Source organism: Corythoichthys intestinalis, chromosome 18 (genome assembly GCF_030265065.1).
Source record: "Corythoichthys intestinalis isolate RoL2023-P3 chromosome 18, ASM3026506v1, whole genome shotgun sequence".
Lineage (NCBI taxonomy): Eukaryota > Metazoa > Chordata > Actinopteri > Syngnathiformes > Syngnathidae > Corythoichthys > Corythoichthys intestinalis.
Window position 1 is genome coordinate 3,826,169 of NC_080412.1, and position 27,217 is coordinate 3,853,385.

Here is a 27,217-nt window from a genome sequence, read left to right on the forward strand (position 1 = left end):
TCAAGAAATATGAAGTTGTTGGATGTCATGTTTAAACGGATTTGAATTAGTTATTTTGGTTTAAATGTCCGTAAAAACACGACTAAAACATTAATAAGTAACGTTGTGATTGAAACCTTTAAACTTTGTGGAGCACCTCGCTGTGGTTTACGCAGTAAATTTAAAGGTTCACGTTGTTAAAATATTTTATTTTTGGAGTAGATTGACACTGATATTTAATGTATATTGTGGCCTTTCTTACCTTTAAAAACAAAACAAAAACACACAAAAAAAACAAACAAACAAACAAACAAAAAAAAACGCAAATATATCTGTTGCTACCTGTAAAACAAAATGGATGAGGAAAATATGAAAAATGCCAGCAATAGTCAAGAGGGAGCTCCAAATAGACCTGCACGTGAACGGCAGCTCACAGAAAAGGGGAAACAAATGCGGGAGGAAATTTCTAAAAGGCACCTAAAGGCTTTTTTCAATGCTTATCAATAATGGAAGGAGGTAGCCAGACAAGTCGGTCAAGATTGAAGAAATTCTGTGGAGTGGAGGATTTGGAAGAAATAAGTAGTGATGCACGATAATACATTTTTCTACCGATAACCGATAATTTCCTCCTCATTCCTACCGATAACCGATAATGTCAAGCCGATAATTCTATTAAAAGATTTATGTAAAATTTTAAACAAAAGAAAATATTATTGTGCAAAAATATAATTTATTGCTTTTTTTTTTTTTTCCCAACATAAAATATGAACAAGTCGTCAATTCCAACATCTAAATAATGACATTGTCTGACATTGTGTAATGGTAAACTTTTGGCAACAATTACTTACAGAGTAAATACCTAAGTTGCACAAAAATGCCTTTAAAAGAAAGCCATTCCTAACATAACATTAATACACTGCAAAACACACTTCCTTAAAACTAGTCAGTTTTAAGTGTAAATCTATTGGAAATAAGTGAAATTATCTGCCAGCACTTCATGTGTATTTCTCTCAGATTTCTTGGAAGAAAAATAGCTAGCTGAAAATAATCTTAACAGCCTTATTTTAAGCAATACATTATTATACTTAATCCTAAAAAAAACTTGGAAGAAGAAAAGATTTTGAATATTTGTGACTACAGAATATTATTGTTATTTCATTACAACAGGAATGTGCATATTTAAATTAATAAGTGTTAATAAGTGCCAATAAGTTTAGATTATCTACTGTGACTGTAATTGAGCAGACAAATAAGTTAAATTAATTTGAAAAGGTATTGCTAATGTTATATGCTTTGTTGCACACTGTGAAAATGATAAACTCAAAAGAGCGAGATGTCATGTACCCATTCTGCAGCGCTTTCTTTACATTAGGGCTGTCCCAAACGACTAATTTTCTCCCGATTAGTCAGCCGACTATTTTTACGATTAGTCGACTAATCTAATAATTAAATTTTTTTTTTTTTTTTTTTTTTGAACTAATTTAGCAATGAAATTTTTGTTGACGCTTATCAATTATAAAAAAAAACATATTGGAACACTCAAATCATTTATTAAAGTACAAATAAACATGTAAATAACAATAATAAATCACAAATAAACAATGAGTTCAAATGCTGATAGAATTAACTAGTGTAGCATCCCGACTGAAAAGATGGTCTCTTAAACTGATGGTTTACAACTTTTATTCCATCCTTGATGTAAACACACCGTAAGAGCTACAGCGCACACAAATAAAGCAACACAATTAGAAATTAACAAAAACTTTTCACATTTTTCCTTTTAAACCTTATTTATATATCAATGAATTGCCTATATGAATTGCCTTTACCTTATTACCTTATCATTGACAATCTCTCCCTTGAGTGCAATCACTGTATATACTGTATATATTTATGACCTTTTAACCTTATATAATTTTCTATACCATAAAATAAACCATAACATGAAATAAACCTTTCAATTAGCATTAAGAACAATACTTATAGCACTTGTAGGCCAATTGTCAATGAAACATTATTATTTAGTAAGGCGACAGCACCCTCTGGTGTACAAAAAATGAAAGAGAAAAAAAAAAAAAAACCTTTCAAACTGCGTGAAGGCGCTTGAGGTGTTTATTCACGGCCGACGTGCAGCTAAGCTTGGCACTGAAGAGACAGGACAGAAGAGTGTACTCTCCTTTGTTTCTTTGAAATAAGTCAATGTTTTGGACACTCTGGTGCGCTTTTTTTGGCTTTGTGCCGCTTTCCCTGCATGCAAAGAGAGCATCCGACATTCTAACTTTCCACGCATATATTTTTTTAACCCTTCATTTACCGTCGACGGCATGTTGTGCTCGTCGAAGGATTTACGTCATCGATGACGTCGACTACGTCGATTAGTCGGGACAGCTCTACTTTACATTTGCGGCACTCACGAGTCGCGACATTCGCTTTACAGCAGCTAAACTGATAAACGGCAGTACTATTTGGATGCAGTTGGAGCTCGCATCTCCGTGCGTGTTGTTTTGTGCCTGAGTTTCGTTAAGCCGAAAATAAAGGCGGCATTACAAAGTCATCTGACCGCTCGTCATTTTACATACTGAATGTATTATTAACGGCCTGACTTCGTTTTCTCCATGTTTAAATTATCATCTAAACACTGTGCCGTCATGATAAGCTTGCTTACTGGACATCACTTTTCCAAATGTAGTGGTGAAAATGTGATTGGCATGTTTTTCATGAAGAATGGTGGTCGTATAAACTGCATTATTTTTTTATCCAGGGCTTTGGCTCTCGGGTCATTTCGGTAAAAAAAAAAAATCGTGTCTCATCTTGGCGGCGGCTACGTTCGTACCGGATAATCCGCCCGCACCGGCTGGTTTGCCGCGGCGTATTCGGGGCCTGGCTCTGCTCCCACGCCGTGAGGGAACGCTCGAGAAACCGGGGTGTTCGCCGGAGGTCCTGAAGCCGGGGAACCGGGCTCTGCCCGCCCCGCCAATGGCGAGGCGGCGGCGGCCTGCCGGACCGGCCAGAGCGGCGGGCTCCGTCGGAAGACTGCTACTTGCCGACTATCGGTCTCCAGTCGTGCCGGTGTTTAGCCTTAGATGCGAGTTTACCACCCGCCTTGGGCTGCTTTCCCAAACAACCCGACTCTGAATCGTCACAAGCCCCTAGTTTAACTTAGTGTTTACAATAGCTTTAGCATTCCCGCTAGCAGCAGCAGCCTGGCATTCGTTCCAAAAATCTTTGTGATGCAGTTTAAAATGGATGCTGGGTTATTGATTTTGAATGAGGACGCTTTCTTTCGGCCTCTTGGAACTTCTGCGGTACATGTTTCGCAAATGGCGAGAGCGTAGTTTTTTTAGTAACAGCCGCCATAATATTCAACTATTTCTTGTCGTGTAACTCCGCCTCCTCAACCCCTCCTCCCTCAGGGGCTTCAGAGAGGGGAGGGGTTGAGGAGGCGGCGTGCTGAATTCTTCGGTTGTGCACATTTGGAGGCTAAATCAAGTATATAATTATCGGATTACATTATCGGTTGAATTTTTTATTATCTGGATTATCTGTGTGACGTCATAATTGCCATTATCGGCCGATAATTATCGGCCACCGATATTATCGTGTATCTTTAGAAATAAGTAAACAAATCCAAAGTCGATATGATCTTGTAAATCAAAATTATGAGCCTCTTCAACATAATTTCTTAAATACGGAAAGCATTGTCCAGAAAATGGATGCTTGTGTTACACTCACAACAGAAATAAGTGATCTTGTCAGTAAACGACTTGAAGTGGGGCCAAAAAAAGGGACTTTTAAAGCAGAAGTTGAGAAGGAAAGGGTGCGAATGATTTTAAATCGGGATGACTACGGGTCGGTGTTTGGTGGTACAAGCACAGAAAGTGTCATCTCGGAGCACTTTGAAAATGTCTCGGTCACCTCTAAAGTCTCAAGTAAAAGAGCTGATGCTGAAGCAGATTTGGCAGCCAAGTTGGAACAAGTAAAGTCGATGCAGGAGATACAGGCCCAACAAACTCAGCAAACTTGAAAGTGACTGGAAATTGCATGAGTCTCAAATGATGGGTCAAATAAAGCAAAGGCAAGCGGATGTCGAAATTGCATTGGAGGAGGAAAAGGCAAAGTTAAAACTGCTTCAAGCACAAATGGATGTTAATGCGGCTGCAGCTCGTGTTCGGGTGTACAACAACCAAATGGGAGGCGATATAGATGCGGTACGTAGCATACCAGTCCCTACTGCCGAAACATCACCAGCTATAATTTTAAATGGACAAAGCTCCACAGCTGCCTCGCCATCCCAGTTGCCAGATCTTTCTCAGAACTCCGCAGCCAACCTAGCAGAAGCTATTGCAAGTTCTCTTACTTTAAATCGGTTGCCTGTTCCAGAGCCAGCTATGTTTTCTGGTGACCCGTTGAAGTTTTTAGATTTTAAGATGGCATTCACAGCACTAATTGACAAACGACCAATCTCTTCTAGCGAAAAAATGCTTTATCTGAAAAACTCCTTAACAGGAGAAGCCCGCAAAGCCGTAGAAGGGTTCTTCTACCGGTGTTCCGAAGACGCTTATATCGCAGCGTGGTCTGTTTTAAAAGACAGATATGGAAATCCATTTGTAGTTCAGAAAGCATTTAGAGATAAACTTGTGAAGTGGCCTAAGATTGGGCCGAGTGACTGTTTCGCACTTCGAGATTTTGCTGACTTCTTAAAAGCTTGTGCAGAAGCCACGCCTCATGTCAAAGGTTTGTCCATTTTAAATGACAGCGAAGAAAATCATAAGCTCCTCAAAAAGTTGCCAGATTGGATAGTGCGTAAATGGAGCAGAATTGTGGTGGAAGAACTTGATACATCTGAAGACTATCCCACCTTTGAACATTTTGTGGAGTTCTTGCAAAAGGAAGCACGTATAGCATGTAATCCCATTGCATCACCCTGGCTGCTTGGTTCAAGATCATATGACGAAAAATTCCCCAGAAGGGCCAAGGCCTTTAATATCAACACTCTGGTTAATGATGATTCACGTGAAGGTCCTGTTGCCCAGAGGCCAAGGCTCATATGTTTTATCTGTGAGAACGATCGTCACGGTATAGCCAAATGTCCAGTCTTTGCCTCCAAGTCAATGAAAGAAAAGAGGGCAATTATATATCGACATCGTCTTTGTTTTAGTTGTCTGTGCAAAGGTCATATGACAAAGGACTGCAGAACAAAACACATCTGTGGGGAATGTGGTCAGCGCCATCCTACCTGTATGCATGAAGCAAAGGAGAGGCGAGTGGAGACGAGGATGACAAGAACTCCAGGCTCCGTTGAGGGAGGAACCGATCAGGAGGTTCATACCGCTATGTCTCATGCCCTAGTTCATAGGGCTACTGCTACTTCCAGTATTGTTCCAGTTTTTTTGTCATCTGAGAAGGAACCTCAAAAGGAAATCCTCACGTATGCTCTTCTTGACACCCAGAGTGACTCAACCTTTGTTTTGGAAAGTCTTGTCAAGGAGCTGGATGTTGCGACTCGACCATTGCAACTGAGGCTTAGCAAAATGACTGCCTTGGACACACTAATATCCAGTCAAGGTGTGTCTGGTCTGCGTGTTAGGAGTTACCATCATAAAAATTATTTACAGTTACGCCAAGCATACACTCGAGACTTTATTCCTGTTGATATGTCTTGCATTCCAACAAGAACCACTGCTTTGCAATGGCCACATCTTGAACACATTGCTAGTAAATGGCCAACACTGCAAGATTGTGATGTTGGTTTATTAATAGGATATGACTGTCCCTTAGCGCTGGCCCCACTGGAAGCCATCCGAGGCAGTGATGATGAGCCATTTGTGCAGAGGACTGAGCTGGGCTGGAGCATAATAGGAGCTGCAAACCCTCATCTTGAAAGACTGGGAAGTCACAGTTATGTCCATCGTGTCACTGTGAGAGAGCTGGCAGTTCCATCAGCCTCAGACGTTTTAAAGATTCTCGAATCAGATTTTAACGAGAGAAATTCTGAGAATAAATGTGTTTCCCAAGAGGATGTACGTTTTATTCAGCTTCTCAGTGAAGGCATTTATCTGCGACATGACGATCATCTCGAAATGCCACTTCCATTCAAAGGCTCTAGTCCACCTTCATTGCCCAACGACAAAAGACTGGCAGTCATTCGTTTGGAACATCTAAAGAAAAGACTCAAGGTCAATCCAGCCTACTTTGAGCATTACCAGGCTTTTATGGCGGATGTAATAAAAAAAGGTGATGCGGAGCCAGCACCCGAAGCTCTGCCTGGAGACACCGTTTGGTACATACCACATCATGGTGTGTATCATCCCAGGAAACCCGGCAAGCTAAGAGTCGTTTTTGATTGTTCTGCTAAGTTTCATGGCATTTCCTTGAATGACACCTTGCTGACTGGACCTGATCTAATTAATTCCTTGGTCGGAGTTCTTTGTCGCTTTAGAAAAGAAACTGTGGCGGTCATCTGCGACATTGAAAGAATGTTCCATCAGTTCTTTGTGACACCTGCACATCGTACTTACCTGAGGTTTCTGTGGTGGGAGCATGGAAACCTTGAGTCTCAGCCAAGAGAATATCAAATGGCTGTTCATCTTTTTGGCGCCGCGTCTTCACCAGGTTGTGCTAATTTTGGTCTTAAATATTTAGCACAAAAACACCAGTCTGATTATCCAGCTGCAGCATCGTTTGTTCAGAATGGCTTCTATGTCGACGATGGGCTTGTGAGTGTCCCAACAGTTAAGGAGGCCTCAGCGTTAATTGTGGAAGCGCAAGAACTGTGCAGAAAGGGAGGTCTGCGACTTCACAAGTTCAACACCAACAATCAAGAGGTCCTCTCCTGTGTGCATCCAGCCGACAGAACTGTAAAGACAGATTGCTTTGATTTAACTTTAAATCCAGCTTCAGTAGAACATGCATTGGGTGTCCGGTGGCTGATGGAAAGCGACAGTTTCAGCTTCAGTATAAGTCTAAAGGATAGGCCATATACACGCCGTGGCATTCTGTCTGTAGTAGCTTCCCTTTATGATCCATTAGGATTTGTTGCTCCATTTGTCCTGAGTGGGAAGCGCATTTTACAAGAGATGTGTCGCAGAAGTATCGGGTGGGATGATCTCCTGCCTGAAGATCTATACCCACGGTGGGAGGAATGGAAAACTGGGCTGCAGAGCTTGGGAGGTTTTTTCATTCCCCGATGTTACCATCCTCCAGATTTCGGCAAGGTGGTGAAAATGGAATTGCACCATTTCTCGGATGCCAGTAGTGTGCGGTATGGTGCGTGCTCCTACTTGAAATATACCAACAATGAGAACAAGATTCACTGCAGCCTTGTTATGGCAAAGACTAGAGTTGCGCCAACAAAAATCACAAGCATTCCTCGTTTAGAACTTTCTGCTGCTGTGACTGCTGCTAGATTAAGCAACCTGTTGAAATCAGAGCTCAATATGGATATTGATGAAGAGTACTTCTGGACAGATTCTCAAGTTACTCTGGCTTACATAAACAATGACGCACGGAGATTTCATGTGTTCGTGGCAAATCGTATCCAGTTAATAAAGGGATACAGCAGTCCGGAGCAATGGCATTACATTGAGACCACTGAGAATCCAGCAGACCACGTGTCAAGGGGACTTTAAGCCTCAGACATTTTTTCGACAAATTGGCTGTCGGGTCCTAGATTCTTATGGATAGAGAATATTTATGAAGGACCTAGACCATCGACTGACTTGATGGTGGGTGACCCGGAGGTCAAAATCATCAAAGCCTTTGCAACAACAGTTTATGACACAGAGTTTCTTCACCGTTTGTCAAGGTTTTCATCTTGGTCGACGCTCCTCAAGGTGGTAGCAAGAATAATGAGACTTTTCGCAAGGCAAAAATGTCATGCCAGTGTGGTGACCGTCACAGAGCGGGAAGAGGCAACTCGAATAGTGGTGAAACTTGTACAACGGCAGGCATTTAGTAAAGAAATTACCCTGTTGGAAAAGGGGAAATGTCTTCCATCTTCTAGTTCACTATTCAAGTTAAATCCATTCATCCAAGAGGGCATGTTACGTGTTGGTGGGAGACTTAAGCATTCTTCTCTAAGTGCAGAATTCAAGCATCCGTTCATTTTGCCGAAAGATGGTCATATTATTCAGCTCATTATAACGTACTGTCATCAGCAGATTTGCCACCAAGGTAGAAACCAAACCCAGATGGAGATCAGGTCAAGAGGCTTTTGGATTATTGGCTGCAGCAAGCTGGTCGCCAAATTAATTCACAAATGTGTGCGATGCAGGAAATTGAGACGTCCAGTTGAAGAGCAGCAGATGGCGGAACTTCCTAAAGAGCGTGTCGAAGCATCCGCCCCCTTTACAAATTGTGGAATGGATTGTTTTGGACCGTTTCTTGTTCAGAAAAATCGAAAAGAGTACAAAAGATACAGACTGTTATTCACCTGCCTCTACTCAAGAGCTGTCCATCTTGAAATGTTAGAAGATCTATCGACTGATAGTTTTATTAACTCCCTACGGTGTTTCATCAGCATAAGAGGGGCGGTGCGTCAACTCCACTGTGACCAGGGTCGTAATTTCATTGGAGCAAGAAACGAGTTAAAGGAGTCACTTAAAAGGTGTGATTCTCAAGTGTTGCAAGCATTTTTAGCAGATCAGCAGTGCGAGTTCATCTTTAATGCCCCAGCAGCAAGTCACGCCGGAGGAATTTGGGAGCGACAAATACGTACCATCCGAAATGTCCTAAACGCCACGTTGGTTCAAGGTGGAGGCCGGCTTGACGACACTTCCTTAAGAACTCTCTTTTATGAGGCCATGGCTATTGTTAATAGCCAACCCTTAACGGTGGATGGGTTAAATGATCCAGATTCTCTTGAGCCTTTAACACCTAACCATCTTATCCAAATGAAACCCAAGATGGCGCTTCCACCTCCAGGAAAATTCGTCAGCGAGGATGTTTACAGTACGAAGCGCTGGCGTCGCGTTCAATATTTGATAGAGCAATTCTGGAGTCGATGGAAACGAGAATATCTTGCCAATATTTCCACCAGACAGAAGTGGCATGTGGCTCGTCGAAATCTTAAGGTGGATGATGTTGTCATCATAAAGGAGGATTTACTCCCTCGCAATCAGTGGCAGTTGGGCCGGATAGTGGAAACTACTGTGGATAGTGATGGCCTTGTCCGAAGAGTAAAAGTTAGTGTGGCAAGAAATGGCAAAGACAAGTCCCTTTCAAACATGAATCCTTCAGTTGTGGAAAGGCCAGTCCAAAAGTTGGTGCTGCTTCTTGAAAATTGATATTAGATCCTCATTCATTTTGTTATTTAAAATCATTCATTCAAAGTATAGTAGTATGAATGATTAGTGGGAGTGTAAAAGGCCAATATTAATTAAGTGCATTTTTTATTTTATTTGTGAACCATCTTTGCGATTTTGTAAATTGTTAATAAATTGTTTGGACCAATGCTGCGCATATTTAAACGACGTGACATCCGGTTGTCAATCAGCAGACAGCCGCGTCTTGTCAACGCAGGAGCCGCTGATGTCAGCTCAATTTGTCTTGGAGCGGCACTTCCGTGTTCGGGTTGATTTGCACGCCTCGGAGAGCGCAGTGAGTTTCACGGTGTCGTAAGGACGTTTGGAAAATAAAGAAACCTTGCACATCAGTCGATCTCACGTCGTCATTCCGAGGGGCTGCTACAGATAGCAATAATTAACCTAATTTGCCCAAAATAGCTATTTTTTTTTCTTTCTTATTTAATGCAAGTTTTCAACAGGTAATAAATCAATTTTCACATCAGAAACTTCATACTAGGGCTGCAGCTATCGAATATTTTAGTACTCGACTGAAAATTCTATCGATTAATCGAGTAATCGGATAAAACTTTTTTTTAGGTAAAAAGCAATTATAAATATACTTGAGAAAAAGACATTTAATCCTATATTGAATCATTTTCAGTCAATCAATGTCTTTATTTTCAATGTACATTGTTGAAAACAGCCAACAATTGCATCTAACATGTGATGTGACTAGAAAAAAAAATTCACTGCTTTCACTCAAAAAACTTCTATATCTTATTAAAAAAAACAACAACATATTTCTTACGTAAAATGTAATTACGCTTGATAACACACATCACTTGAAAGCTACGTGTTTTTCCCACGTGTTTCAATTTAATTTCCATTTGTGTCAAGCTATTTTTAATTTCTAGTTAAGTTTTAAGTTAGTCTAAACTATAAGTACTGACAGGATTTTGAGTTTTTGCAGTGTTCAAAATAAATGTAAGATACCTTCTGTATTGGAGCACATAAGGGACCAGTGCTACTTGGTGTTTTATTCAGCAATGACTACTGAGCTACAACTGAGAGTTAGCTTTATTATGTTTTAATTTTACACCCTCATCACTCTACAGCGCTGCGTTTTTACAGATTAAATAAAGCCTGTATGTAAGACACGTTAGCCACACATCAGCAGTCATAATCAATAGAAACCTAGCCCTCCGAAGGGCTAACGTTACGTGACCGAGTGACAGTAACGTTATATTTATTAGCAATGAGAAGTCTACTGCTTAAAGATGGCGGCTGTTTACTAACGTTGCCCATACGCGGCCGAGTCTGTCATTTCGCATCTAGTCCTAAATGCATGCGATATCTATGAGACGCATCGGACACTACCTGCTACCACACTAGCATCCTGCGGGCTTAGTTTTTAGCAACGTCGGCGTATTTTGTAGCGGCTGTCGGCTGCGGTAAGTTTTCTTTTTTTTTTTTATTGCTTCTTCCTCTACGCACGTGACGTTAGCGCGTCGTCCCGCATTAAAAGTAGTCCGGGCAAAACGTGATGCTTAGAGCTGGCAAAATTAAACGATTCCTCAAGGTGAATGAAATTACTCGGATCAGTTTTTTAAACTCGAGTTACTCGAGTTGCTCGAGTATTCGTTTCAGCTCTACTTCATACTTTAGGAAAGCATGCAGACTCATCCTAATTTTACAGATCTTGCATTTTTCTAAATACAATCACAACTTATTCAGGTTGAATTCCGATGTTACTATTGCCTCAGCACAGAGGCACGTCTATGGAGCCAGATCAGTCTCATAAGGAACACACACACACATGCGCGATGCACACATTCATTTAACACGAAACGCACGCGTATTGTGGGATTTGTAAACACATAGGACACGAAACACACACGTATTGTGGGATTCGTAAACACATAGGACACGAAACACACGGATTGTGGGATTCGTAAACAAATAGCACGCGAAACACACACACACACATTGTGGGATTCGTAAACACATGGCACGTGAAACACACATTGTGGGATTCGTAAATACATAGCACGCGAAACACAAACACATTCATCAAACGTGTGAATTGTTTTACGCGCATTGGTAACTTGCTTCTAATTTCAAATTCCCACTTACGAGTGTGTTGATCGTTTTGACACCCATCTTGCGCAGCCAAGAAAAACATGCATTTTTTCTAAACGGAGCCAGTCTTCAGCCAATCAGACGTCTTCTTCTTAAACAGCCAATCACAGGGGCTGAGCTGTGTCATTACATAACTGTTGTGCATCATTAGGTTCAGCACGCGTCTGTTTGACAACAACACTGGCATTCCAAAGAATGAACCTTGACTATTACTCGCTCGCAGGCGCCGAATTCCGGTCGTGTTGCTCTATTTAATTAAGCAACTGTAACTACTGGAAAATTATATAATGGTATATAAATAAAGACAAAACTGTGTGTTTTATCACCTAAATAAGCTAGCTTTAAACTCACATTGACTGTTTCCATGCATTAATTATTAGTGTTTATTTCATTGTATCATGTACAGTGGGGCAAATAAGTATTTAGTCAACCACTAATTGTGCAAGTTCTCCCACTTGAAAAATATTAGAGAGGCCTGTAACTGTCAACATGGGTAAACCTCAACCATGAAAGATAGAATGTGGGGAAAAAAACAGAAAATCACATTGTTTGATTTTTAAAGAATTTGCAAATCATGGTGGAAAATAAGTATTTGGTCAATACCAAAAGGTCATCTTAATACTTTGTTATGTACCCTTTGTTGGCAATAACGGAGGCCAAACATTTCCTGTAACTCTTCACAAGCTTTTCACAAATGGTTGCTGGTATTTTGGCCCATTCCTCCATGCAGATCTCCTCTAGAGCAGCGATGCTTTGGGGCTGTCGTTGGGCAACACGGACTTTCAACTCCCTCCAGAGATTTTCTATGGGGTTGGAGACTGGCTAGGCCACTCCAGGACCTTGAAATGCTTCTTTCGAAGCCACTCCTTTGTTGCCCTGGCTGTGTGCTTGGGATCATTGTCATGCTGAAAGACCCAACCACGTCTCATCTTCAATGCCCTTGCTGATGGAAGATTTTTACTCAAAATCTCTCGATACATGGCCCCATTCATTCTTTCCTTTACACAGATCAGTCGTCCTGGTCCCTTTGCAGCATGATGTTTCCACCCCTATGCTTCACAGTGGGTATGGTGTTCTTCGGATGCAATTCAGTATTCTTTCTCCTCCAAACACCTACCTCTAACAAAAATTTCTATTTTGGTTTCATCTGACCATAACACATTCTCCCAGTCCTCTTCTGGATCATCCAAATCCTCTCTAGCGAACCGCAGATCTGCCTGGACGTGTACTGCCTTTAGCAGGGGGACACATCTGGCAGTGCAGGATTTGAGTCCCTGGCGGCGCATTGTGTTACTGATAGTAGCCTTTGTTACTGTGGTCCCAGCTCTCTGTAGGTCATTCACTACGTCCCCCTGTGTGGTTCTGGGATTTTTGCTCACCGTTCTTGTGATCATTTTGACGCCACGGGGTGAGATCTTGCATGGAGCCCCAGATCGAGGGAGACTATCAGTGGTCTTGTATGTCTTCAATTTTCTAATAATTGCTCCCAAAGTTGATTTCTTTACACCAAGTGTTTTACCTATTGCAGAGTCAGTCTTACCAGCCTAGTGCAGGTCTACAATTTTGTTTCTGGTGTCCTTCAACAGCTCTTTGGTCTTGGCCATAGTGGAGTTTGGAGTGTGACTAAGATTGTGGACAGGTGTCTTTTATACCGATAATGAGTTAAAACAGGTGCCATTAACAGAGGTAACAAGTGGAGCCTCGTTAGACCTCGTTAGAAGAAGTTAGACCTCTTTGACAGCCAGAAATCTTGCTTGTTTGTAGGTGACCAAATACTTATTTTTCACTCTAATTTGGAAATAAATTCTTTAAAAAGCAAACAATGTGATTTTCTGTTTTTTTCTCCACATTCTGTCTCTCATGGTTGAGGTTTACCCATGTTGACAATTACAGGCTTCTCTAATCTTTTCAAGTACGTTTCAAGAACTTGTACAACTGGTGGTTGACTAAATACTTATTTGCCCCACTGTACGCAGCCAAAACCTATGCCCTTAAAACATTTTTAAAAAATCAAAGGCTGCAATACAAAATGAAGAAGTTAGATGTTCATTTCAAACAGACTTGGAAACATATTTACATTAGAGCTGTCCCGACTAGTCGACAATGTTGACGTCATCGATGACATAAATGCGTCAACAGGTAATGACGGGTTTAAAAAATGTAAGCGTTTCAAAATGTTTTTCTGTGAGTTAATAAGCTTCAACAGAAAATTCATTATTAGTATTAAAAAAAAAAAAAAAGTTTTTATATTAGTCGAATAAATGTAAAAATTGTCGGCTGATTAATTGGGAGAAAATTAGTACTTGGGACAGCCCTAATATACATAATATTACACCATAGTTGACAGTGCTGTGGCAGCAAAGTGGGGGTGCTTTTTCACTTTAGCCATCCCAGTTGTGTTTTGTGGCAGCACCAACATACTCATTGCCAGCTGGGGGGTAGCAAAAATTGCCTTTTGAGGCGTGGAAAGACTATAAGGTGTACAGGACCAGTCTGTGGTGCATCAGAGTGTATGATACCTTGTTGCAGCACAAGTACTTCCTGGTTCTTTTTCCGCTTGTTGTAACTAATGAAGAGAATGTGCATAGATTTTTGTTATGTACAGTGGGGCAAATAAGTATTTAGTCAAACACTAATTGTGTAAGTTCTCCCACTTGAAAATATTAGAGGCCTGTAGTTGTCAACATGGGTAAACCTCAACCATGAGACAGAATGTGGAAAAAAAAAAAAACAGAAAATCACATTGTTTGATTTTTAAAGAATTTACAGTGTATTTGCAAATCATGGTGGAAAATAAGTATTTGGTCTATACCAAAAGTTAATCTCAATACTTTATGTACCCTTTGTTGGCAATAACGGAGGCCAAATGTTTTCTGTAACTTTTCACAAGCTTTTCACACACTGTTGCTGGTATTTTGGCCCATTCCTCCATGCAGATCTCCCCTAGAGCAGTGATGTTTTGGGGCTGTCATTGGGCAACATGGACTTTCAACTCCCTCCTCACCCCATGGCGTCAAAATGATAACAAGAATGGTGAGCAAAAATCCCAGAATCACACGGGGTACCTAGTAAATGACCTACAGAGAGCTGGGACCACAGTAACAAAGGCTACTGTCAGTAACACAATGCGCCGCGAGGGACTCAAATCCTGCACTGCCAGACTTGCCCCCCTGCTGAAGAAAGTACACGTCCAGGCCCGTCTGTGGTTCGCTAGAGAGCATTTGGATGATCCAGAAGAGGACTGGGAGAATGTGTTATGGTCAGATGAAACCAAAATAGAACTTTTTGGTTGAAACACAGGTTCTCTAGTTTGGAGGAAAAACAATACTGAATTGCACCATACCCACTGTGAAGCATGGGGGTGGAAACATCATGCTTTGGGGCTTTTTTTCTGCAAAGGGACCAGGACGACTGCTCTCTGTAAATGAAAGAATGAATGGGGCCATGTATCGAGAGATTTTGAGTAAAAATCTTCCATCACCAAGGGCATTGAAAATGAGACGTGGCTGGGTCTTTCAGCATGACAATGATCCCAAACACACAGCCAGGGCAACAAAGGAGTGGCTTCATAAGAAGCATTTCAAGGTCCTGGAGTGGCCTAGCCAGTCTCCAGATATCAACTCCATAGAAAATCTGCAGAGGGAGTTGAAAGTCTGTGTTGCCCAACGACAGCCCCAAAACATCACTGCTGTAGAAGAGATCTGAATGGAGGAATGGGCCAAAATACCAGCAACAGTGTGTGAAAAGCTTGTGAAGAGTTACAGAAAACGTTTGGCCTCGTTATTGCCAACAAAGGGTAGATAACAACGTTTCGAGATTAGGCCTGAACGATATTGGAAAAACTATTGTGGCGATTTTTGGGGGGTTTGCGATATTTAAAAAAAAATCTGTTTATATATATATATATATATATATATATATATAACAGATTTTTTTTTTTTTTTTTTAAAGAAATTTTCACTAGATGACTTGAATAACTGTTTGGAAAGACTTTGCATGACTCACCATCACCACAGTGTACAGTGATCCCTCGTTTTTCATGGTTAACGGGGACCAGAACCCGCCGCGATAAGTGAAAAACCGCGAAGTAGCGCACCCCCCCCCCCAATTTTTTTTTGTGCGTGTTTTTTGTTCTCAATGTATTTATTCAGATTTAGCATCGGAAAGAGATACATATAAGATGTTTTTTCTCACTTTTTCCCCTAAAGTGATTTAAAAAATGTATATAAATAAATAAATGGTTTTTAAGCACTTCAAATGTCATAATTATGATCAGTTTTAAACATAACTGTCCAACCAAATCATTTTTTAACAAGAATACAGTACTGTAGTAGAAAAATGCTTGGCTTTATTAAATGCTTCTGTTGATCTACCTTAGCTGTGAGTCTTGGAGTGACATGTAGAAATTTCAAACTCCTCATGATCACTTCTGGCATTTATTTTATATGTCTCCAACGTCTCCACACACCCACACACACACACACACACCCCCACACACACCCACATTCCAGCGCGGCTTCCTGCTTAAACTGTTTAACAACGAGCATTGTTAACTTTAATAAGCAAGTCCTGCAGTGACTGTGAGGAACAAAGGGCTGGGAGAGGGAGGGTGTGAGGCCATGTGCAGAGCAGAAAGCAAGGCGTATGTGGATTAAAAAAAAATTTAAAAAACTATCGCACATGCTTGCAATGGGACTATCGCGCACATCGCAATGGCGATGTTTAAACGATATATCGTTCAGGCTTAATTGAAATGAACTTTTGGTATTAACCAAATACTTATTTTCCACCATGATTTGCAAACAAATTATTTAAAAATAAAAATGTGATTTTCTGTTTTTTTTTTTTTTTTCCATATTCTGTCTCTCATGGTTGAGGTTTACCCATTTTGACAATTACAGGGCTCTCTAATATTTTCAAGAGTAAGAACTTGCACAATTAGTGGTTGACTAAATACTTATTTGCCCCACTGTATTTGGTATTATGATAGGAAGGGCCCTAGTTCTACCTTCATATTCCCTCTTGAACCGTATCGCCTCTTGGGAGTCATTCAAAATTATGCACCCATCAGGTCTCCTTTTGAATACTGGATCCATCTCAAAGAGATAAACAACAACAACACGTTAAAGGGTATGACAACACCTGGGGAAATGCTAATATTCCATCATTTATCCATCAACGCATGCCTTTTGAATTCATATCATGCCACGTCGTGTAATTACACACATCGCAACAACAAGAAAATGATAGAAATTAGGTCGATTGTCAAGCTAAAAGGACCCGCGCCCGAGATGCCGGAAATCTAGCATATTGTGTGCGTGACGTCACTTTCGGGAAACAGCCGGCTCAGTGCTTAGTACTGAATGGCGGCGATGATGGCCGACAATTTTGTTTCTATTTGCAGCGACGAATCTGACGTAACGAACATTCTTCTAATGGTGACGAGGAGAGTTATGAACCTTTCTTTGGTGTTTTGGGTTATCAATTTGAGCCCAAACGAAACCCAATGCAGCCTAATGAAAGGATCATTGAGGGGAGCAATCACACTGATGAAACACCGGCGGCAACAGAATCACCGAATGGTTTATTTTGCATTTCTTTTTGTGAAGCTGATACACCATGACCGCAAAATAATGTATAGAATATTTATCATTTAATATGCTATCATCGGTTTCGCTCTGCCAACAGACACAAATATGAATGGAATTTGGGGAGGGGTCCCCTAACTTTTTTGCACCACGGACCGGTGTGATTTGGGTCTTTTTTTCACGGACCGGTGTCCCTCTTTTATATTCAGTTGGACTCTCAATGTTATCCAATGGTGCTAAAAAACTATTTCCATCACAAACATACATGTGCAACACGGAAATGGCGTAAATTAACGCTTAACGACACGGCGAAGTCGTTAAGTGAGAGGGCTACGTGCAGTTGTTGTGTGCGCCAAACATGGCAAACGTAAGTTAATATTCCTTTCTTTAAAGAAAGTTTGTAGTGTGTACTTAGGAATCGCTGCATCGCTGCATTTTTCTGCCGGCAATGTGCGGCAGAAAAATACAGCAAATATAAAATAGCATTTGTTTTTAGCCCCGTCGTGTTAAGTGCAGGGAAAAAATACAACTCACCTGCTGAATCAGTGGGAGGGCTGAGTTTGTTTCGTTGAGACGAGATGGTCCCGAGATGGGAGAGTGAGAGAAGCTAGCATCACAAATACACGATGTTGGAAATTGTAGCACAGTTTTCAGCGCGCTCCTAGCGATGTTGGGATATTCCGAAATGACTTTAATCCAGAACTTCGGTAGAGTTGTTGTCTCAAATGTACGTTTAAGTCGCCGTGACTTGCGATCTCTACAAGCTGATATTCCTGTTCCACAGACATGCTCGAATCACTCGATTTATTCACATACGGGTCACAAATTAACTCCTTCGCAGTTCGTGGGTCTTTAGTGATTGGGAAGTAGCATAAATTTTGTTTTCTTTGAGGTTGTAGGCACATCCTCTGGCTCATCAGGTTCCCGTTTCCCTGTAAAATTGCAAAATTAGCCCTCTTAGCACTGACAAACTTTACTCATTGTCTGCGTAGTCCAGCTCTTTTTCTCGCGTTCGGGAACTCATGGGTACTACATTTCGACAAATGGCTATTTGTAAACCACATAGCATGACACATTTGAACCATTTTAGTGATTTTTTGATAAAACACGAACGCAACTCTCTCGTCGATAAACAACGATGGCACCTGCCTCGACCTTTTGTTTCCTTGTTATGACGTCTCCGCCCCATTCGACTGTTTCCGGAACACTTTCGGAAATGTTCGTCATTTGCGATCTATTTTCGATAATTGCTCATTAATGTGATTGATTTTTTTGTTAACTTTATCAATATTTGTTATCTTGGCACATAACGGTTCTATTGATGTCTCACACCCCCTTTGCGTTTTCATACCCTTTAAAATTATAAATTTGCAAACAAATAAACGTTTTGTTAATGAAAACACATGGTTAATGACCAAGTTTGTAACAAATAAATACTTACACATCACCTTTGGACTAAACTACATCTAAAAAAAAAAGGACTGATTACAAAAACTATTGATCACTGTACTATTTAAAACAACAGGCCAGTAGCGTAACTCAGGTGAGTAAATAATATTCACTTGTTGGAACATCATAAACATTTAATTGGGTTTACCTTCTTAACTAGTACAACACGCTAGCGATGGGAATCGAAATCCGATTCCAATTCCGAAGCGGTTCCTAGTGTTTCGAGGCCTCGACATCACAATGAAAAAGCCTTAATGATCCCTTTAACGATTCCTAAAGATACGTATTGCGTCGTGACGTGTCTTGTTGTCCAGACGCATCAAACTAGCATGGCGCCAAGAACCACTCGCTCCAAAGTTTGGCTACACTTCACCAGGAAAGAGGGTGAAGATGAAAGGTTACGATGGTTTAGCACGAGCATTGCAGCCGTAAACATAACAACGACAGCACGTAGGTTCAAACGCTCGAAAGTGCGTCTTCGCTTCACGAGGAAAAATTTGCAGTCATTGCAAGGTGGAGATAACTGCATCGGGAGGGAAAACGACTGTACTGTCCTCACCGAGACGCTAAAGCTCAGTCCTGGCTATACAGCTAGCTAAACTCCCAAATGACGATGCAATATAATTTGCTGACTTTATTCAACCATCACTTGAAGAGTGAAAATAAAAATAGAAATTAAGCAAATCAATTTCGTCCCCAATAACAAATAGGTTTGCATCAACGTAAATCAGCGATGATTAGCTGCTAATACAGTAATAATAAATGGTTAGCATGTGTTCGCTAGCATAAGCACATCGTTCAAACCACTACACAACTTGATTTAAGTGTCCGATCGCGAGTGGAAACACACAACAACACAAAAGATGATACATACAGGCACTGCCTCTATAGATATTTTACAAACATGAACAAAAACAAAGAACGTAGGCTCGTAGCAATGTTTCCCTCTCTCACTAACACTATTTCTTCTTCGCGTGTAAGCGCGGTCTTCACGCGAGCGAGTTCTTCTTCGCGTGAGGAAGCGCAAGGGCGCCCCCACTTGAGCGTGAAAGCGCCATAAAAACTAAAAGGCATGCATTTCAATATAATGGTAAATAATACACTTTAACCCAGGGGACCCCAAACTACGGCCTGCGGGCCGAATACGGCCCGCCTCCACATTTGGTCCGGCCCCCCTGAACAATACCAGAGAGCATTTTGAATTTTTTTTTTTTTCTCAATAGTGTTATTTATTTCCTGGCCTTTTCTGTGAAGAACTCAGAGAGGGTTATTTGGTTATTATCTATTTAATTAATGGTGTTTTTATTATTATATTATATTGTATTATATTATATATTATTTTTATTTTATTTACTTTTGTTCCGTGAAGAATCCAGAAAGGGTTATTTGATTGTGGCTTTCTGAAAATAAATTTTTACATTTGGCACTCCTGCAATGGTCACACTTTTTCTGTTACAAACTGACCCCAGCCCCTCATCAGAGAAGGGAAAAGAGTATGTGGCCCTCACAGGAAAAAGATTGGGGACCCCTGCGTTTAACACATATTGCCAAAGGCAGAACAACAACCAATATGCCAATATATACCAATATTTTTTATTTCTATTAGAGAAAAGTTTCAGTAAAATGTTACACATTCTTGCATATTTGCCACTTATTGCCACAGTTTAACATTGAGGCTTTGGGCCTCTTTTGACCTCGTTGTGAGTTTGTAAGTTGTGACCAAAATTAAAATCGATAAGAGAATTGATAAAGAACTGAATCGTTAAGCAATATCGATAATGGAATCGGAATCTTAAAAATCCTTTCAATTCCCATCCCTACAAAACGCTGTTTGTTTGTTTTTAATAACATGGTCTTTTAACTTTCAAATAAACTCACCGTTTTTAATTATTTCGTTGTAGGCCGTCCGTCTGGAATTTGCAATCCATCCTTGTCAAGTTAATTTTGTTCACTTCCGACTTCCGAGGCCACTGGATCAACACGATGTCCCTGTCATTATTTTCTTTTATAAACTTGACGCAATACACATATGTTGTCAGTCTCTGTGCAATAAAAGCTGAAACGGACACGCAACTGAAATGAAAGTACGGCTGGCTTGACCGTATATCGACCACGGCTCACTTCACCGTAATTGCCAGACGCCATTACTCGTGTCTCGTGCTATGAGTTTACAAATCCCACAATACGTGTGTTTCGTGTCCTATGTGTTTACAAATCCCACAATACGTGTGTGTTTCGTGTTAAATGAATGTGTGCATCGCGCATGTGTGTGTGTTCCTTATGAAACTGATCTGGCTCCATACACGTCTGGCTACCTGGCCCTCGTTGTTTTGAGATGTTACATAAAATAAAACACGGAAAAGGTGATTTTTTTTTTTTTGTAGGGACGCAGAAATGTCTAAATGACTTCTTTTTTGCCAAAATGTTGGCTGAAAATGACCTTTAAACTTACAATACAACATGGCGGCCATCACAAAACAAAGCTAGGTCAAAAATTCTCGTAAATAAAGGAATACATCAAGATTTCTATAGGTATAAACATAGAACAGCCTAGATTCTTGGTTAAAAGCAAAGAAAAGGGCAGTTATCATTCATTTTATGTGAATATTTCGAGCTAAAATGACGTTATTGTATAATCTAATGTGGCGGCGTGGCCGTCACAAAACAAAGAGCTTTTTAAGTTGAAAGTGCATGCATAGGGCTCTTTTTAACTACCTTGAATCTGCAACCAAATCACCCTTTAGACAATCTTGCCTGATTGTATGCGGTAAAAAAATTAGAGCTGAAACGAATACTCGAGCAACTCGAGTAACTCGAGTTTAAAACTGATCCGAGTAATTTTATTCACCTCGAGTTATCATTTATTTTGACAGCTCTAAGCATCACGTTTCGCTCGGACTACTTTTAATGCGGGACAACGCGCTGATGTCGCGTGCGGAGAGGAAGGGGAAAAAAAAAAAACTTACTGCAGCCAACAGCCGCCATAAACGACCCCGACGTTGCTAAATACTAGCCCGCACGATGCTACGTTGGTTGCAGGTAGCGTCTGATGCGCCTCATAGAGATCACATGTATGTTGAACTAGATGCGAAATGACAGACTCGGCCGCATCTGGGCAGCGTTAGTAAACAGCCGCCATCTTAAAGCAGTAGAGCGCTAAGCGCTAATAAATAAGATTAACGATACTGTCACTACTAGCTCACGCAACATTAGCCCTGCGGAGGGCTAGGTTTCTATTAATTATGACCAGTGTCGATTCGTGGCTAACATGTCTTACATACAGGCTTTAACATAACATAGCATTGTGGAGTGATGAGGGTGTAAAATAAAAACTTAATAATGCTAAAAATCAATTTTAGCTCGGTAGTCATTGCTGGATAAAACACCAAGTAGCACTGGTCCCTAATGTGCTCCAATACAGCCTGTATCATACATTTATTTTGAACACTGCAAAAACTCAAAATCCTATCAGGGCTTACAGTTTAGACTAACTTAAAACTTAACTAGAACTTAAAAATGGCTTGACAAAAGTAGAAATTCAATTAAAACGTGGGGAAAAATCCTAACTTTTAAGTGATGTGTGTTATCAAGCGTAACGGCATTTTTAGGTAAGATATATATATATATATGTATTTTTTTTTTTTTTTTTTTTTTTAATAAGATCTAAAAGTTTTTTGAGTGAAAGCAGTGAATTAGTCATTTTTTTATTTTTTTTAATTCTAGTTACATCTCAGATGCAATTGTTGGCTGTTTTCAACAATATACATCGAAAATAAAGACATTGATTGACTGAAAATGGTTCAAGATTAGATGAAATGTCTTGTTTTCTCATGTATATTTATAATTGCTCTTCACCTAAAAATATATTTGTTTTATCCGATTACTCGATTAATCGATAGAATTTTCAGTCGATTACTCGATTACTAAAATATTCGATAGCTGCAGCCCTAAAAAAAAAAATTGTCCCGTTTCCACCTAAATCCGGCGTTTGAGTTCATCACAGTCAAAGCCTACTCAGCTCTGCCTGGGCCGGCCCCCAACGGGAAGGTGTTCACAATGTTAGTGGGAGCCGTCTTGTCAAGTGATAGTGAAGTCTATGGTTTGGAATAACGGCGAAAATCGCATCGTCATTAAAGTGGTGTTTGTACCATGTAAATTTGAATTGGAAGCTGATCCGTAGCATGCTTGTCATTCAAATTCAATTTTAACACAAAGGCAATTAAAGCAATTTTACTAAAAACGGACTTGGGTGCAATTTCACCAACCAATCAAAAAATAAGAATATTTACCGGTAAGAAGAAAAATGAATATTTGGATCATTTTTAGATGAACAATGTCTTTAAAAGGATTCATGGACGATCAAAATAGTTGTTGAATAATTTGATTAATCGTGGCAGCCCTAGTAAATACAAATTAATAACAGGAATTCTTAACGACAAGAAATCCCTGTGGTTATTACTGATATCGATGTGGACTTGTAGTCTTGAAAAGCAATGTACCTCGCTCGTGGCAGGTCTTCAGCAGGTGATCGGCGGGCTTGTAAGGGAGTCCGGCCAAGTTGGCACCAGTGCCGACCCACCTGGCCCTCCCCTGAGGGCTGCCGTTCCGCTCCATGCGGGGCAGCTTGGCCGGTGGCGGTTTGGCCTCGACGATGCAGTTGACCAGCTCTACGTTCTCCTTGCCCGGACACGTCTCGCTGAGATGCTCCATCATCATCTGAGCAACCCTCGACTCACTGCGCTGATCAGAATATATTATATTAGCCTAAATCTGTCAAACATGTTTTACGTGGTGGGTTACCTTTTTGTATCGTAATTTCTTGTGTATTGTACATATTTTTTACACATTTGACATTTTTTGCTGTTGTTGTTAAATTAGCATTGTGAGGCTACAGTTTGATTGACATTATTTGATTGGAAAGAGAAAAAAGCTTCTTGTTAAGGCTAGATTTTCTACAGAAGAGGTATTATTCAGAACATTATTTCAGATTTATTTGTACAGTAAGAATTGAAAAGAGCTATTATTTTGTTCAAGGATGATTCGCTAAGATAGAAGTGGCTTTTTAAAAATTATTTCATTCCAGATTTTCATATTATTATTGTTCTATTATTTTAGGAATAATTGAGTCTGTTGAGTGAACTCTGAGAATTTGATTTTGTGTCTTTGGTTATATAGCTGAATTTTCTATTCTGACGGAGGAGGCACACTTTAAATACCGTATTAAAGTGATAAGGCATCCTTGAGTGAACTTCGAGTAAAATTTAAAGCAGTAATGTGAAGTAATTTCTTCACATGCCAAATAGGGTCACAAGTAAAGTAATTAAACATTGTCCAACAAATAAAGCATGAAAAAATAATTTATATGTTGTATATTTGAAAAAAATAATCACGTTTCCGAAGTTCGAGCCTGAAAGGGGACGAACCCGGAAGTGATACGTCACACCGAGAACAGCGATGGCAACGCTCTATACGGCCGCCATACAAAGCATTCAAACAATGATTCAAACAGCGATATAAGCGATAGATCGAGCGCAAGGGAGGAGATCCAAGTTTTTGAAGAGTTGGAGGAATAAGAGGAGCTTGGAATTTTATGTTGGACCTAACATGTATTAGCCAGACTCTAATCAGGATGCAAACAATGTGCCTAGACTACCTGACATGGAATGGATACAAAACCCATCGAGATTACAACATTGGTAAGATATAGGCTGTTATTATTTTCATGATTTGAAGATGCAGGCATTTGCACATAATTTTATATTTTTGTCTATCTGATGACATTGTTAAAAAAAATAATAATCAGACTTCAGACTTCATGTTCATTTTGGCAGATCCGGCAGCTCTCGTGCATATAAAATAATAATATAAAAACGTTGGGGGGAAAGAAGGAGATGAGTCGTCGATGGTTTTCTCCACTTTATTGTGGCAACAATAAGAAAACAAAATAATAGCGGACTGCCGCCACATTCGACCGCTAAGTTTTGCTTCTCGCCGATCTCCTCCTCGCCTCCTACTCCAGCATCTCTTAAACGGAACGTGCATAGTGTCTTGTTATGAGCTTTTTGTTTACAAATGTATCGAACACACAACGTGCTGACAACCTTGTCTCTTTAACACATGGAGCAGTTCTTATGGAAAAGTAAGAACAAAGCTCGCCACAGCTCTCGGCAGGAAGTGGCGTCTAATGGCGTCAGGAAATGTAGTTTTTTCACACAAGCAAACAGATTACAAAGCACCACTTCAGTGTTGTCCCGAGACTACATTTCCCATGATTCACTGTGTGACCTGCGCGGTCGCTGACTCGCTGCAAGATTGACTCAATGCCAACACGCTAAATCGTCACCTGTCAGCGGCTCTCGCTAAACAAACTAGAAGGCTATCAAGCGATCACCGTGAAAGAAACACCGAACCGTACAAATGCAATGCCATGCTTAAAGCATGAAGGTGGAAATACATAATACAAATACAAATAAATGTGCACAAACTCACCAGCGGTGTGTGTCTCTTACTGCAACGTGACCGTGAATTACCGCGACGCCGACCCGTTTATATGCACATCCACACCCCTTTACCGATTGACAGTGGATTAACCCTTTCGGACACGATTCTAGATGACGCACAATTTAAACACGCTTAACCTAGTGAACGCAACAATAACTGATCGGGGATTGCCACGAGTTAACTTTCGGCTAACGTCGCTAGCTTATACTGTTCATTCCACAACAGTAGGCAGCTATGCTTTGACAAAATCATCAGTCATCTATCCACAAACCACACTTACTTTTTGGCAAATCCTTGATCATAAGCAGACCGGTTAAGGAAGCAGGCATCTTTGAAGTGTTTGCAGCAGAGAACACTAATCGATGATGGCGTGAAATTCATTTGCTTCGTGCGAACGAAAGATGTCCATTTACGTGCCCTGCTATCCTTTGGCTACTCATACAACTTTTCGTTTGAGTGAGAACAAAACATCGCCACACACCGCTGTTGCATCTTACCGAGAAGCAATGCAACAATCAATACTGTTCTATGGCGGACTTCCCTCGCACGTCTAGGTGTGACGTAATTTCCGAAGATTGCAAGAAGAAAGCATTTTCGTTGTCAAGGGCGTTGCTATGGGTTAAACAAAGAATCTGGAAGGGTTGCGTTAAAAAAAATAATGAAAATATGCTTATAACTGTTTAGCCATTGATATTATTCAAAAACATGGTTGCCAACCTTGCTTCACATTACAGCTTTAAGGATCTCGAGGCCAGCCAAATGTCCTCTTTATTTGGTAACCCTAGCTAAATTAGGGTCTCAGAGCGAAACTTAAAGCCACCCGAGTGTTTTCCGCCATACCCAAATTTCCCCTATGGGAGGTCAATAAAGAATTACCTTTATGATTCAAAACTTTACCCGCCCAATTCATTTAAACAGGGAGCCTGGCGTCGAATGCTAAATTCAACACAATGGAGGCAAAAAAATGAATAGTATTTCCCGAACTGATGAACCAATATGCTAGTCTTCAAAGAACAACTTAAACTTGCATTTTGCAAGCAGTTTAGAGATGGTGTTGTCGCTGATCTTTTGCGCCACAAAATTCCGCCAAGAATTTTGCGGCTGGCGTCCTTCTTGCGCGGATTTTGCACACTTTCGAAGGCTCCAGCTAGATGTTCAAGCGTCAAACCGCGTTATGTCTTCGAAAGCTAAGCTAAGCTAGGCTAACTACTGCGAAGCTTCAACGCGTACAAAGACCGCTGGAAGATGGACGGATCAAATCTTCCGATTTAGTTTGACCTCCTGCATCGCGAACTTAGTGGCTTAACTCCGCACAAAAAGCCAAAAGAGTCTGGCTCCAACGCACCTCTTTCAGTCCCTTGCGGCACCCGTCACCATCCCGCAGACCGGCAATGACGCATAACCGCAGCGCCCGTTCTCCAAAGAAAGGAAATGAAAAAAAAAAAAAAAAAAGAAGAATGGAAATTGTCTTTTTTAATTATTATTATTAACTACCATAACATGACAGTACAAACAACAATACAAACACAAAAACAGACAGAAAATAATCAATAATACAAACTATAAAACAAAAGAATACAAACACAAATATGCCAGGTGGTAGAAACATTCCAAATATGGACCCTACTCACATGACGTCACAACCACGCCTCCGCGCCAAATTGTCCGTCAACTCGTCGTGTTGACGCATTACCGCTACATAAATTCCTCCTATTATGGTGTGTTTTTCTGCTCGTTAACATTTATAATCAAAATGGTGAAGGCGTGTGTGGCGGTTGGTTGCAATAACAGAAAAGATAGACGGAGAGACTTGAAGTTCTACCGTATTCCGAGAGACCCGGAGAAGAGAGCGAGATGGACTGCTGCAATTCGACAAGAAAACTGGGCTCCAAACGATTACCACAGATTATGTAGTAGTCATTTTATATCTGGTAAGATGCATTTAATATAAATTTAGAGGGTTTTGGGCTGACAACCACAATTAAGATCATTGCGAGGCTAATCGCCGACAACATTCAGTTTCTAATTCAAGATGCTTATTTCTTCCACCATCATTACATTTTGAATAATATTTAGCTGGTACCAAGTGAAAGAAGCTGGCCTCGTCTACGGATCATCAGTTAAACAGATGTGTCCAAACCTTTGGCAAAGGGGGCCAGATTTGGTGTGGTAAAAATGCGGGGGGCTACCTTGGCTGATTTACATAGAACAATATATTTGTAAAAGTTTTAGCAAGCCCTTCTGTGTGTCACATTTGCTTTATTATTTTTTTTTAAT

The 27,217-nt window shown here is 40.5% G+C and overlaps 1 protein-coding gene across 7 annotated transcripts in view; it reads right to left on the minus strand.

Annotated features, from left to right (window-relative positions):
- The window catches only part of LOC130906455 (gastrula zinc finger protein XlCGF57.1-like), a 42,388-nt gene extending 16,052 nt beyond the window's left edge, over positions 1-26,336 (minus strand). Inside the window, exons 1-4 of one of the 7 annotated variants that reach the window (XR_009061328.1) lie at positions 26,286-26,336; positions 17,525-23,174; positions 16,411-16,498; positions 12,804-13,968 (exon numbers count right to left, since the gene is read on the minus strand). Coding sequence is in view for 5 of the 7 variants with exons in the window: in XM_057820822.1 (XP_057676805.1) it covers positions 17,843-17,922; positions 22,939-23,174; positions 25,221-25,321 (417 nt within the window). In the remaining 2 variants the exon portion in view is untranslated. Of the gene's footprint in view, positions 1-12,803; positions 13,969-15,263; positions 23,180-25,220; positions 26,137-26,170; positions 26,254-26,285 lie in introns of those variants that run through there. The other 6 variants (XR_009061327.1, XM_057820822.1, XM_057820819.1 and 3 more) reach the window with 6 other exon arrangements.
- Between the last annotated feature and the right edge of the window lie 881 nt (positions 26,337-27,217).